We start from the raw sequence: 14,752 nt of genomic DNA on the forward strand, positions 1-14,752 counted from the left end.
CATAGCACAACCACAGCTCTCATCTCCTTCACAGAAACAGTTGCACATGCTAGAAATAGCAACAAACTAGTCTTTTCTATTCTTAGACTTCTCCAAAGCATATGATACCATCTCCCATACCAAGCATCTCACCAAATTGTCCAACCTCACCTTCTCTAATTCCTCACTAACTTGGTTCTCAAGCTACCTTGCCCAACAGGCAACAATCAGTTTAATGGTTCTCCTCCTACTCCCCCTTTCTCTCAGTCCCCACAAGTGTCCCACAACGCTCTATTCTGGGTCCACTTCTATTCAACTTCTTCATCAACCACCTCTACATTTCCTGCCCTCTCTCCACAGTCAATTCAGTATGCTGATGACTCTACTATCATCTTCATCTCCATCAATCTCTCCGACTTCCACACACTAACTCAAAACTCCTTCCTCTGTTGAAAACTGGCTTACTAACAACCAACTCATACTAAACCCAAATAAAACAAAACTTTTGCTCTTCCTGCCCAAAAAACTCACCCATCAAAAATCAGCATTCACCATCACCTCACTAAAAAACTCAGTAATACATGTAGATACTCACACAAAACTCTTGGGTACAACCATCGACAACCAGCTAAAATTTGACCTCCATATATCAAACTCTATCAAGAAGACACATCAAAAGCTAGGACTACTCTACAGAAATAAACAAATTTGTCACAAACAACTGTAGACCTTCTCTTGCACATGCCTACCTGTACCCCCACCTTTCTCTATGCCTCTCCTATCCTAATCAACCTACAATCCTCCCTCAAAACCAAACTTGAGCTCACCAACAACAAAACTGCCTGATCTGATGCTAATCTACCCTTCAGCTCTTATCACTGCCTATCTTTATAACCTCTACACTGGCTAGAATTTGACAACTAACTTTTATTTCCCCAGCTGACACTCATTCACTCCATTCTAAACAAACCATCCCTCCTGTCCTTCCACCTCTTCCCTGATCTCCCCCCTATACACCCCCACTCACGCCTTAGGGAGTTCAGACCAGCTTCATTTATCCATACATAAGCCTAAAAAAAGCAATAGGACAACCCCCAGCTTTATCCATACACAAGCCTAAAAAAAAAGCAACAGGACAACTCTTATATCTCTACTCAGTTGTACACGCCTGGAATAAACTACCACTGGACATTAGGAGTCCTCCCCACACACAAAATTTACAAAAAGCATTAAAAATGCAAAAAACCCAACCAACTCAATATCTCTCTCTCTGACATCTCTTTTCCCCACCCTTACTCTACCCCCCCCCATTAACTCAATGCTCCTCTAAATAACTACCTATCCTAACCTACCTTCTCAAAGTATTCTAATGCTCCCCGCTCAACTTTTCTCTAGACTAGTTACTTCCACTTATTGGTTCTAGCATTTCTACTCTCTATCTACCAACTCTTTAAGCCAGCACTGCACACCACATATGTAAATGTAGAAAATGCTTACTCCTTGCAATAAATACCACCTCTAGTGTACTCTTCTAGTTTGTTTCCACTACTATACAACTTGATTGTATTATGTAAAAATTATGTTATGTAAAAGTCTTTATACAATTTGATTATGCCATGTAAAAATTATTTGCATGGCAGTAATAATGGTAATTTGCTGTGTATACGTATGGGGCATTTCCCTCCAGGTCTCCACTGAAAATGGGCTCCCCGCCCAGTCAGACATACTCAGTTAACAAATGTAAAAATAAATAAATAAATAAAAATGTTTTTTAAACATGTCTTAATTTGTGTCAAAGATGCCCCCACACACTTATTTTATTTGCAAACAGAAGTATAATAAATAAGATTTCATATCAGTGCTTAGTAAAAATATATACATATATATGTATTACACACACACATGGGAATGCTTTCAAAAATAAAGGCAACTATCATCTATAATAAAACAAAGAAGTATTTTATGTGGTAAGTGGCTAGTTTAATTTTTCCAAGGCCATAAAATATGGAGGCCTCGTTCTACAGCAGTGGCAACAGTCCCTCTTTCTGCTTGTTTCAGAGATTTTTCTGTCTAGGACTTCTACAATGCTGAAGAACAGTCAATTGCCCATACTTTTATGAAATGCAGCAGCTTTTGCTTCACACGTATAGAATAACATCTCTTGATAAAGTGACAAACAATGTGAATCACACTGTCTGGATTTTTACCCTGCCTTTCTTTAGCAAAGGAAAAAAAATTGCTTTGTTTTTATATACTGAGGATTGTACACAAGCAGGCATGTATTCAGAAAGAAATATCCGTTCTATTAGCCTCTCCTTCTCACCTTCCATGGCAAGCTACATATTTCTTCAAATACACTCTAAGATATACATGCACTTTTTAAACCAGTGATTTCAAAATTCATAACTAATATCCAGTTGTATATATCCCATACTTGTTTGTTTGTGTGTGTCTTTCGGCTTTTCCCGGTTAGGGGTCGCCACAGCGAAATTCCGGTCCGCGAATGATTGGCAGTAGATTTTTACGTACTGGCTTGCCGGGCCTAACGCACAACCTTCAACGAAGGAATGCCCATTCACGCATGTCGCTACACAGAAGACGCTCTAACTGAGAATCAAACGGGCAACATCTAACTGTGAGGCGACAACGCTACCGTAGCACCACCGCCACAGTATATATCCCATACTTGTACTTCTGGTAAATGCATTGCCTCTTTCCACCTGTGATATTGCCATTCCTCGTTTACTTTTGACTTGTCCTATTTCAACAGGTACTGTATAAATTATGAAATGTGGTACATCACCACAAACTTGGATAAACAAATGACAGGATCTCCAAAGTTTCTACCATGCCCTTTGTGATTCCTAACATCAATAATAGTTAATCCATGCTGTACTAAAATATTAACAAAGAATATTAACATGTTTTCCCAACATTCACAAGTGTATCAAGGTACATGTCAGCTTAACTGACGCAATGCATTTCACACCTCCATCATTCCTTACATACTTGAACAGTTTCTAAATAAAAAGCTCTGTAAACGTTTTACTAAGCCATGGTCCAAATAAACTTACAGGTATTCATCAGTCATCTCACAGTAGGGAAAGCAACAAATATGGCTGTATACTTTAATGGATTCACCTACATTACTGCTCAGACTATCCTTGTGATGATGCCACCCACAGTAAAATTCACTGAAAGTCTCATACAGATCTGTAGCAAAGTTTGTTTGTGCCCTGGACAATGTCCGCATTTGAAGTTGGGGGGAGGGCGTTGCTAGACTGTAGCAAATTGCTAACAAGTACTTCCTTGCTACATATACTACAGTTTTCTATCATTTTGGCTTAAAGAAAGGCCTTCATGCTAATCAAGAAGCTACTCCACATACATATAACAGCCCTTTGATAAACACACAAACACTGAGTGTCTGCTATTTTGATTACCAATACTGCTTACAGGGACTGTCTGGCATGTCTTCTATAGTGCTGACTGTGGCCCCTTAACCCTGCCCTTGCTACAACTTTGGTCTTGATGATGGAAATATAGCAAAATGCTACTTTACTAAGGAATTTAATAAAAAATTAGATACTGATATTTTGAATGATGGAGCAAAAGGCTTTACAAAGCCGTAAGTAACGCATGCCATGGACCAAAACGCAGGTAAGAAAACAGTGGCAAAATACTTTCACATAAAGAATAGTCCATAATTCATAACAAGTAATGAACAATAACTCCAGTACTGTACATCCTATAAATGCATTCTTGCTGTCATTTGATTCTTCCAAAACCTGTCATAATGCTTGAAATAACCCGCTGTATCTCCAGTGTGGAGATAGCTACAGAAAAGACACAAGTGAGCACCTGAATAAGGCTGCTATATAAGGTAAGAAAACAATAAAGATTAACTATTTAACAACTTTTTTATTAATTTAAAAGCAAAGCAGTGGCACAACAACAAATGACTAACTTCAGACATTTAATTATACAGGTAATATTATGTGACAGCTCTGTTCCAAATATGTACTATAAAATAAAGGCAGCTGCATCCACCAGGAATTAGTACAAAGCTATCTGAATAAATAAGCTACCCCGGTGGAATCATGTCAATAGGCTGTACAACAGAAAGAAGAAAATTGTGGCAAAAATTAGGAGGTGTAGCACCCAGAAGAATAAAAGTGCTCTTATCAAACTAAGCAAACAACTCAAAGGACAAATAAAATCTACTAAAGGCAAATTTGAGGTAAATTTGGTCTGTCAGGCCAAGGACAATGACAAGGCATTCTTTAGCTATGTTCACAACCTCAAAGGCAATGCACAATCGTGTGTAGAACTCATTGTTAATGGAGCTACCTATACTGAGCCAGAAGATATAGCAAACCTACTGGCAGACAAATTCAACTCTAAAAATATATCCCTATCTCCACAAGCCTTCCCTCAGAAAATACCATCAAATACAATTCCCCCTACTATCACCAAGGAACAGGTGCTCAATGCTCTGTCTAAGGTCAACAGTAGTGCAGTGATGGGCCTTGACAATATCTCAGGCTGCCTTTTAAATAGCATGAAACATCATCTATCAGGCCCTCGGGAATCACTAATTAACTGTAGCCTCCAAACAGGCTTTGCATCTCACAAATGGATAAAAACAACCATCGGCCCTCTGCACAAAGGAGGGCCACCTACAGACCCTGGAAGCTACAGATGCATAAGTCTCACTAGTCTCATATGCAAAGCCATGGAAAGAATTATCATGGAAATGGTCAATTATGACATAGGAGACCTCCTGACACAGCACCCAACTCAGTTTGGTTTCATAAAGGTCAGGACATGCCTATTTAACCTGGTGGACTTTTCTGACAATGTCACCAAAGCAATGGATAAGGGCAAAATGGTTCACACTGCCTACCTTGACCTGGCCAAGGCATTTGACAATACCCCACTTCGGCACTGTTGACAAACTCAGCAAGTTAGATATAAGCCAGTATATGACCCAGTGAAGAGCCAGTTGGCTTACAGTCAGAACCCACAACGTTAGAACTGGGGAGTTCACCTCTACAAACAGGGTAGTCACTAGAGGAGACCCTCAAAGATCTGTCTAGAACTACTCCTTTTTGGCATCTACTTCTCTGGAGTGAAGGCCAACATCATGGGCCTCTGGCTGACCAAATTTGAAGAGAACTGCAAATTAGGAGCAGTCACAGAATTCCCCCACCAACAATAATATTTTCAAAGAAGGGCCGACACAGACAAATAACTGGTGTCAGAACCATGGACTAAAACTAAATGCCAAGAAATGCATAGCAGTATCCTTTGGGAAGTCATCCACCCCTGGTAACTACCATATTGACAACACACCCTTAGGAGTCAATCCAATTGTTAGGGACCTGGGGAGACACATACACAGTAATGTGACCTGTGATCACCATGTGTCTATGGCAGTGTGAAAATCATTCTTTGTTGTGTAGGTCCAAAGAGGTCATTGTTCTAATGTATTCAGCATTCATAAGATAGGTCATTGAGTACAATGACCCTTTGGTATGTACCCAACCAGGCAAACTCAATGACTGGAACTTCCACAGATGTACCTTATCAAAAGAAAAAAGCGCATAAATAACACAGCCTTTGCAGACCACATCAAAGTCCTATCCCTATATTCTGTCTCCTACACAGACTACCCCTTCTCAGGAACAGGCTCCCCATCTATATTCATAGGTAGGTACTAGGTTATTGGCCTTAGGGCCAATTTATTTAGCCTAGCCAAAAAGATACCCTGGTTTTCGCCACCCAAGAAAATTATTTTCCTGTGCCCCTGTTGGGCAGAGCCACAGAGATGATCCCGGGGTGAATTTCCTATTTCCCATCCAATCAAATTTTTCTTGGAGTGCTAATGAGGAGCTTTGTTTGATATAGATAGGTAGTTTATTCCAGAGTATGGAAAGTCTCTGGGACAGGAATCTATCCCTCCAGCATGTTCTGTTTATTGTGGTGACAAGGTTTAGGTCCCTAGAGCGTGCAGCTCGGAGGGATTGGGATTTCTTTAAGTGGAGCATGTCCAGCAGCTCTGGGTTTGACATAGCTTTGTATGTTAGGCAGAGATCGCCTCTGAGTAGGCGATATGCGACAGAGTAAGGCTGGAGTTTTTGAGACGGTCTGCGTAGGGCATTTGTTTGAGGCCAGTAATCCTCTTTGTGAGGTATTTCATGCTGCCTTTCCAGTTGTTGTAGATGTCTTGTGAGGTACATACCAAAAGGGGCATTGTACTCTATAATGGGTCTAATGAGTGACGAGTAGAGGGAAACAATGACCTCTTTTTTCCTAGATGAGAAACTTTTTCTGATGGTGTGAGCCATGTAGAAGGATTTCCTGACTACTGTAGTGAATTGATTATCAAAGGAGAGACTACCTGTCCACCTGTGTCCTAAGGTCTCTTATCACACTTTCAGTGTTAAGTTGACTACCACCTATGTGGCAGCTCATGGGTACAGTTTTTTTACCAAAGGGGATGACAATGCACTTTTTGGCATTCAGCTTGAGGCCATGGCTTTGACACCAGGCATTTGTCTCACTTAAGCCCTTTTGTAGGCTGTCCACATCGTTAGGAGTTTTGATTATGGCTCTTAGCTTGCATTCATATGCAAACTTCATTAGCCAAAGAACTTCTGTGTTAGCCTGTATTTCAGAAAAGTAGATATCAAACAGGAGAGGACCCAGGACTAAACCCTGTGGTACTCCACTTGTCACTTGTCTGAAGTCGGATTTGGAGTCTGCTACTTTCACAGTGTGGGTTCTGTCAGTGAGCCAGTTGGCAACCCATCTTGTGACATAGGGATTTACACCTAGTTTAGTGACCTTAACTATAATTCCAGAGTGGGGGGGGGGTGTCCAAAGCCTTGGCAAGATCTAGATAGGCTGTGTGAACCACCTTACCCTTGTCTACGGCTTTGGTGACTGCTTCAAAGAAGTCTATCAGGTTTAGGAGACAAGATCTGCCTTTTACAAACCCGAACTGGGTGTGGTCCAGAGTTTGGAGATTACCAATGTCTTTGTTTATAAGTTTCATGATGATACGTTCCATGGCCTTGCAGACCAGGCTCGTTAGGCTAATGGGGCGGTAGTTCCCAGTGTCCATGGTGGCTCCCCCTCTGTGCAGTGGGATAACCGTCACTGTGCGCCATTCAGTGGGCACAAAGCCTGAGGTGAGGCTATGATTGAACATGGTGCTTAGGTGAGGTGCCAGTTCATTCTGTAGTTCATGTAAAATGCAGCCTGTGTGGCAGAGTTCCTCCCCAACCCAATTCAAGTGTAACTAGGACAATTGGATGGGGATCAGGAAATTCATCGCTGGTTTACCACCTATGTCTCTAATGAACACAGGCAGCCTGCAAGTGTTTCATCTCTCAAGCCCCTGTTTACACTTACCAAGGGTACCAGAACTTGTCAGACATTTGGGATGATGGCTAGGGTGAAAAAGGCCCCACCCCAGTGGTCATTAGCCTAGTACACAGCTATGAACCTATGAACTGCGCCCTACTGTGTTTTCAAAGAGGAGAAAGCCTGGTCACTTGATGGGATTATACGAATCACTTTCATGCCTGCCATCTGAATTTTCAGCCAAACATCTAAATGACAGGGACTCGGATCAAGGCACCTATACTTATATTTTAGATAAATTTCACTGATTTCTACAATTCTAAAGAAGAACAAAAGGAGAAAATATATATTACATTAACAGTAAAAACAGAACAAAGCTACAAAAAGACTGCAACAAACCCAATATTTAAGCCCACATGTTTTCTCCTACACTGCTTCATTGGTTCATCTGAGACAAAGCTAACAGATCTCTTAGAACGTTTGATTTAAAAACAATGCAAAAAAGAAAAAAGCATTTAGCTCTAAGGTGCTAAATGAGAACAAGACTGCAGATCAAAGGACAAAGATAGCTTATGAGAAACCTGGTTATATACCTGGAAGTTTTGTTCATTTTTATGAATAATTACATGAAGCAGTGACAGAGTGGGAGAGAAGAAAAATGTAATAAGGGGACTTGTTAAGTATGCTCTTATTAAGTTATTTAGATACTGCATGATACAACATGTTAAGAGGATGAAGTGGAAACTATAAAGGAGTTAAAAGAGGGGTAAAACCAGACAGGATTCCAAATGTACTCTCTAACACAATTAACTGAAACAGTGTAAACCTTTGCAAATAATAAAACACTTCAAAAGACTGGTCATTTCCTTAGGATATTTGATGAATCCATAACTGCAATAAAGATGGAACAAGAATGAACTACTTTCTTCCTTAAACGGAAACTAACTTTGATATGGGACAATAAAAACATTGTTTTGAGAAACAGAATGACATGCATGATCCAAGTTCCTCCTCATTTTGATTTAAAATCTGTAAACAAACCTGCTTTTGTAAGTTGGTTAGTTTGCTCCTGCTGAAAATGATTCCAACCATGTGCTCCTTCAAATCAGCATCAGAAGCAGCCTTTAACAACAAAAAAAAGTGTTAATTTTTTATACTATGAGTAAAAAACATGAAACACAAAACATTGCCTTAAATATTAGAAGCAAATCTCTTTAAGAATGAACAGATTAAGTTTATTCTTGTACGAGAAAAATATCAGCTATGTCTCTTCTATTAGGATGAATACATCAAATCTGTTACCAGGCGATAAGATTAATCTATATCTGCAGCCTCCATATATACTACATTAACAACAGTGAACAGACACTGATTATAAAAATACAACCATACAAATGCATATGCAACCACGCATGCACATATACTAAAACAGCTTGAATAACCTTTCAGTCCCCCATGGCTTGATAAATATGGTAAAGGACAATCAAGAAATGGTATCTTTATACAAGTGGTCATTTTACCCAGTTCAGTATAAAAAATATTTGACCATAAAGAAACAATCTGAAATTACATATATATATATATATATATATATATATATATATATATATCTATCTATATATATATATATATATATATATCTATATATATATATATATATATATATATATACATACACACACACACACATATATAAGGTAGTGTGACAGCGGTGAGGTCTGCGGTGGGAGTGACGGATGCGTTTAAGGTGGAGGTGGGATTACATCAAGGATCAGCTCTAAGCCCTTTCTTATTTGCAATGGTGATGGACAGGTTGACAGATGAGATCAGACAGGAGTCCCCGTGGACTATGATGTTTGCAGATGACATTGTGATCTGTAGTGAGAGTAGGGAACAGGTGGAGGAGACCCTGGAGAGGTGGAGATATGCTCTAGAGAGAAGAGGAATGAAGGTCAGCAGGACTAAGAAAGAATATATGTGTGTGAATGAGAGGGAGGATAGAGGAATGGTAAGGATGCAGGGAGTAGAGGTGGTGAAGGTGGATGAGTTTAAATATTTGGGATCAACAGTTCAGAGTAATGGTGAGTGTGGAAGAGAGGTGAAGAAGAGAGTACAGGCAGGATGGAGTGGGTGGAGAGGAGTGTCAGGAGTGATTTGTGACAGACTAGTACAAGTAAGAGTGAAAGGGAAAGCCTACAAGAGGGTAGTGAGACCAGCTAAGTTATATGGGTTGGACACAGTGGCATTGACAAAGGCAGGAGTCAGAGCTGGACGTGGCAGAGTTAAAGATGTTAAGAGTTGCACTGGGTGTGACGAGGATGGACAGGATTAGGAATAAGTATATTAGAGGGTCAAGTCCAGGATGGAAGGTTTGGAGACAAAGACAGAGAAGCAAGATTACGTTGGTTTGGACATGTGCTGAGGAGGGATGCAGATTATATTGGGAACAATATGCTAAGGATGAAGCTGCCAGGTAACAGGAAAACAGGAAGGCCTAAAATAAGGTTTATGGGTGTCGTGAGAGAGGACATGCAGGTGGTTGGTGTGACAGAGCAAGATGCAGAGGACAGGAAGAAATGAAAACAGATGATCAGCTGGGGCGACCCCTAACATGAGCAGCCGAAAGAAGAAGAAGATATATACACACATATAAAGGGTATCCACTTGTGACAAGTATTTGCGGGTCACCCCAAAGGCTGAAGAGAGACAGAGGGAAATTCAATGACAAAAATATGAGGGACATGGCTGAGAACAACTTCATCTACAAGTAAATTAAGACAATAGCGGTCTATACTTTACAGGTTGAGATGTACTTTCTAAGCTTATTGCCAAACAGACTATCGGGAAGCTAAGCCACACCTCCCAATATTGGTGAAAGACTAATAATGTTCTCATCAAGTAGATTCCCCCCCGTCTTATCCTAACTTCAAATTTAAAATAATAGACTTTAGAAATATATACCGAAACACTATAGGAAATTTGGTTAAAGGTGAAATGAAACCACCTACCTGATTGAAAAAAAAGTTCTTGCATAATATACATGGCTAAATCCTGCCTCTATTAGTGCAGCTTGGAAAAAAAACATCTCTAAATAGGGGGTACAATGATGAATTTTTGAGCTGGACAGCATGTTTCTGTATTATGTGCTGATATACAGCATTCACTCAAGCAGAATTCTCACAAAAAACACAGAGCCTTATGAAAGCAGATACTGCCTACAGATCAAAAATACAAGTACACTATGCAGAGAGGAGTGGTTCTGGAGTTGTCAAAAGTCCAAGATGGCAAGGTGATCTTTGTAACTTTTAGAGGTAAATGTAAACTTGCACACCAGTTGAAACTAGGAAAGATTTGTAGTACAAAGTCACTAAATCCATAAATCCAAACACAAACTATTAATTAAGCACAACGCACAGGCTTTTCGTCAGTATCACACCAACGTCTTCAGAAACGGAAAACAGTGTTGCACACAAACAACTGCCTTAAATACACAATTTAAAAAGGTCGCATGGTCTCTGTATTCTACAGGACTGCATATCACCGCACCAGCAAGTGCTGAATACAATAATTTTATAAAAGACAGTATTAAGCATTTAACTGCATCTGGCAACTAAAATAATGTGTTAAAAATTAATATTAAATTTAAAACGTCCCTACATACTGTAAGAACGAAAGCCTCGCACTGTATAGGTATGTTAATAAAGAACACAGACAAGTTTTTAAAAACAATAAAAAATACAAAACCACAGCATATGCCCCTGTACATAAAGTGCTGTTGTAAACAAACTAAATAAATCTAGGACTTAACAACAGCTAACAAACCCGTTTAGCACCAATTTTAATGGTAAAAATCGCAAAACTCTTTACTCTCCTAGTATGAACTATCCCTGCACTGTGCAACTGATGAAATAATAAAACAATTTAAAAATTTGCAAACATACATATTAATAGTATCCCCTTATGGTAAGGGCAAATCAAACTAATATAAAGTATGTTAACATTAGACATCTACTATACACTAATATAAACATACTGCATGCAAATAAATATCGCTTCAGCAAAATCAATCAAACCTAGAAAAAACAAGGCATCCGTGATAAATGAAGACCTAACTAACCCTGTACACCAGACTAACATAATGTACTGTTAATTACTATAAATAAATGGGTTAATGTAAGGTGGTGATATGTTAAACTAGAGCTAGAGGGGGTACCCACTACAAAGCCTAAAACTACTGGGAACCAAATACAGGTCTTAAATAAACCCATAAACTATGCCCAACTTGCCCTTGCGGACCCTGACAAAATGGTTTCTCAAATGGTACTTCTAACGAGTATATAAGGTTATAAAATAATAAGCTATCAAAACAAACAAAAAAACATGTTATAAGCAAAAAGGGGTCATATAAATTCCTGAAGTGGTTTATCTGTTTAACCTCTTGAGTTTTAATAGGCAAGCTATAGACAACATGCCGTTAATGCTGGGAGCATGACAGGCATCTAGCCTAAGTTGCCATGACAACTCTCTACTTTCTACTCTCCAGAGAGTTGTCATCCCTACTGGCAGAATCTCCTTTCCCGTGAGACCTTCTGTTACTTTGTGAATATAATACTCTGTATGATTATTGTTATTCTCCTTAAAAGTCTACATCCAAAATCCCAGTCTCTACCTGTTACTTGAGCTTCCCCCTGTTTCATCATCATCTCCTTCCACTTTGAATTATAGTTTTCTGCTTGTGCTATGTATAGGAGCCTAACTGTGTTGCTCTGAAATACCCCTTCAATTTGGGTAATCCCAATCTGCCCTGTTCTATTGGAAGAATAAGCTTATCCTCACTTGACTCTTGTTGTCTTCTTTATTAACTGCTATCCATAACGTCTCCTCTGGTTGATAATAATATGCCTGACCAGTGTATAAGACTAAAAACATTTTAACTGGTTCTATCTTACTATCAATATCCATATAACAGAGCTTCCATTTTCTCAGTTTTTGTATTATCTTTTAAGTTTCTTCCCACATATCCTTAACAGCCACACCGGTATCATTTGGAATCCACACTTCTAAATACTTCATTTTATCATGTCCCCATAAACATGGATATTGCTGAACCAATTCATATCTGAGTACATAATTTACTGCTATTGCTTTTGTTTTTGCTTCATTATTTTTGTATCCCAAAAAGGTTTTAAAACTGTCTCAATATGTTCCACAGCACTGTAATGTCCCTATCTGGTTTTGACAGGTATAAAATAATGTCAACCTCAAATATAGCTAGCTTTCTTGACTACCACTCCAATTATATCCTTGAATTTCTGAGTCCCTTATTTTCTTTGCCAATGGTTCTAAATATAATGCAAATAACAAAGAGGAGAGAGGATACCCTGCCTGGTTCCACTGCTCAAGCAAGAGAGGACGCCACTCACTTCAGTTCTGCCTCCGATCCTTCATATACCTTTCTAATCAACCTTATAATTTTATCACAGAATGCAAATTATTCCATTGCTCTTCTCAAATAATCCCAGCTTACTCCGTCAAATGCTTTCTCTGCATCAAGACCCATCAACAACAATATATTCTTACATTCTGCTTCCCTCTGGATAATCAATGGTCTGTTAATGTTGTCTAAATTTTGCCTCCCCTTCACAAAACCACACTGATCTGCATCTATCATTTTTGACATTACGTTTGCCATTCTTTTAGCCATTACAGACATGAACATTTTATAATCACGGTTTACTACTGAAATGGTCCTGTAGGAAGCTGGATCTTTACCTTCTTTAGGTAATACAGCTACCACTGACTTCTTCCAGGATGTTGGTAGTTGTCCTCCTCTTAAAATAATGTTAAGCAAAACCTTCCAGACCTTTATCAGTTTTTTCCCTCCTAGCTTCCAAACTTCCACAGGAGTATCATCTATTTATGTGGACTTTTCTGTAGATTGGTTATACATCAGAATTTCTATCTCATCTCTTCCTATCCGAACTGTTAGTAATTGAGTCTCGTCTACCTCTAACATTGGTATATTTAATTCTTTCATAAACATTTCTATTTGTATCTTTTCTTGATTTCCATATTTCTCTGCTTTATACATACTTTCACAGAATTTCCGAAATACTTCTAATACCTCTACAGGATCTCTTATTACTTTCTTTGTTATAAGCTCCCTAAGCATGGTGACAGCCCTTTCTACTTTCTATTGCCTGAGTTGTTGGGCTAAAAGTCTTTGTGCTCTAGTGTTATTATCAAAAAACAGTTGCTAACAGCAATCTTTCTAAGCTCATGCATGTTATCAAAGTAATCCTTTATTTTCTGCTTTTTTCTGCAGTTAATCTTCTTGTACTGAGACTCCCCTATCCTGCAATACTTTAACATGTCTCAGTCCCTCTAAATAATTCTTGTTACTTTTTAACCAGAGCATCCTTTTTTTATTTCATCCTATTTTTAAACTCCATCTTAATTTTATCTCACTCCCTAGCTACATTTTCAGAAGAAATTTCTATTGTCTCGAATAGCTCCTGAATAATCTCTACAACACATTCCTTAAATTAGTCTATTTTCAACAGTTAGGTGGGAAAGCACAAGCATCTCATTTTTACTTCATTACCCTGTGTTTTATTTTACTTGTTACTGGCGTATGATCTGAAATAGTTATTGGGTACGTATCAAGACCTTCAATTAAATGCACATGGTCCTGAGAAATGTAAATTCTGTCTAACCTAGCCCAGTTTTTATATCTTGGGGAATAATATGTAAATTGACTCCTAACTGCTATTACTGAATTCACATCTTCCATGCCAAATATTTCCATAAACGTCTTCAAAAATGTACACAGTTTTGTTATACTTTCCCTTCTGGGTCCCCCAGACACATCTTCACTACTGCAGATTCCATTCCCCACCTATAAGTAATATTTCTTGCTAAAAAAAGAAGTTATGTACTCACCATAATGTTCCATCTGTTGTCCATGTTCTTTCTTCCTCAACTACTGGGTTCGGATCTGAACTGTTGGATCAGACTCAGCCACTGCTAAAGCTAGTGGCAACCAAACCTCTTGAGCTTCTCCCTTACCCACAATGCACTTCCCCTAAATACCTCAGATCTTGTTTGCTGCATAGTAGAGGGTAAAAGATGAAAGAGGTTAATGGAGAAGCCATATCGAGAAGTCATATGTAAAAACACAAGTATACAGGGATCCTGTAAACGCTTGTTCCTCCAGAAGTCTTAGGATTGGAGTTGGTGGGAGGGGGAGTTGAGCAAGAATGAAAATGGACAACACAGATGGAACGTTACGGTGAATACATAATTTTATCTGTTGTTGTCAATTTTCATTCTATCCTCAACTATTGGGACAGAGTCCCTAGCTACCTGTTTCAAAGGTGAAGTCAAGGAAGGATATTCCTGA

General features: G+C 38.9%; 1 protein-coding gene across 1 annotated transcript in view; it reads right to left on the minus strand.

Annotated features, from left to right (window-relative positions):
• The window catches only part of MYCBP2 (MYC binding protein 2), a gene marked incomplete in the record, with an annotated part of 5,088,083 nt that overhangs the window by 346,467 nt on the left and 4,726,864 nt on the right, over positions 1-14,752 (minus strand). Inside the window, 1 exon segment of the mRNA XM_044072904.1 lies at positions 8,392-8,472. Within this exon segment, the coding sequence (XP_043928839.1) occupies positions 8,392-8,472 (81 nt within the window).

This window comes from Protopterus annectens, chromosome 5.part1 (genome assembly GCF_019279795.1).
Source record: "Protopterus annectens isolate FY-2018-M chromosome 5.part1, PAN1.0, whole genome shotgun sequence".
Lineage (NCBI taxonomy): Eukaryota > Metazoa > Chordata > Ceratodontiformes > Protopteridae > Protopterus > Protopterus annectens.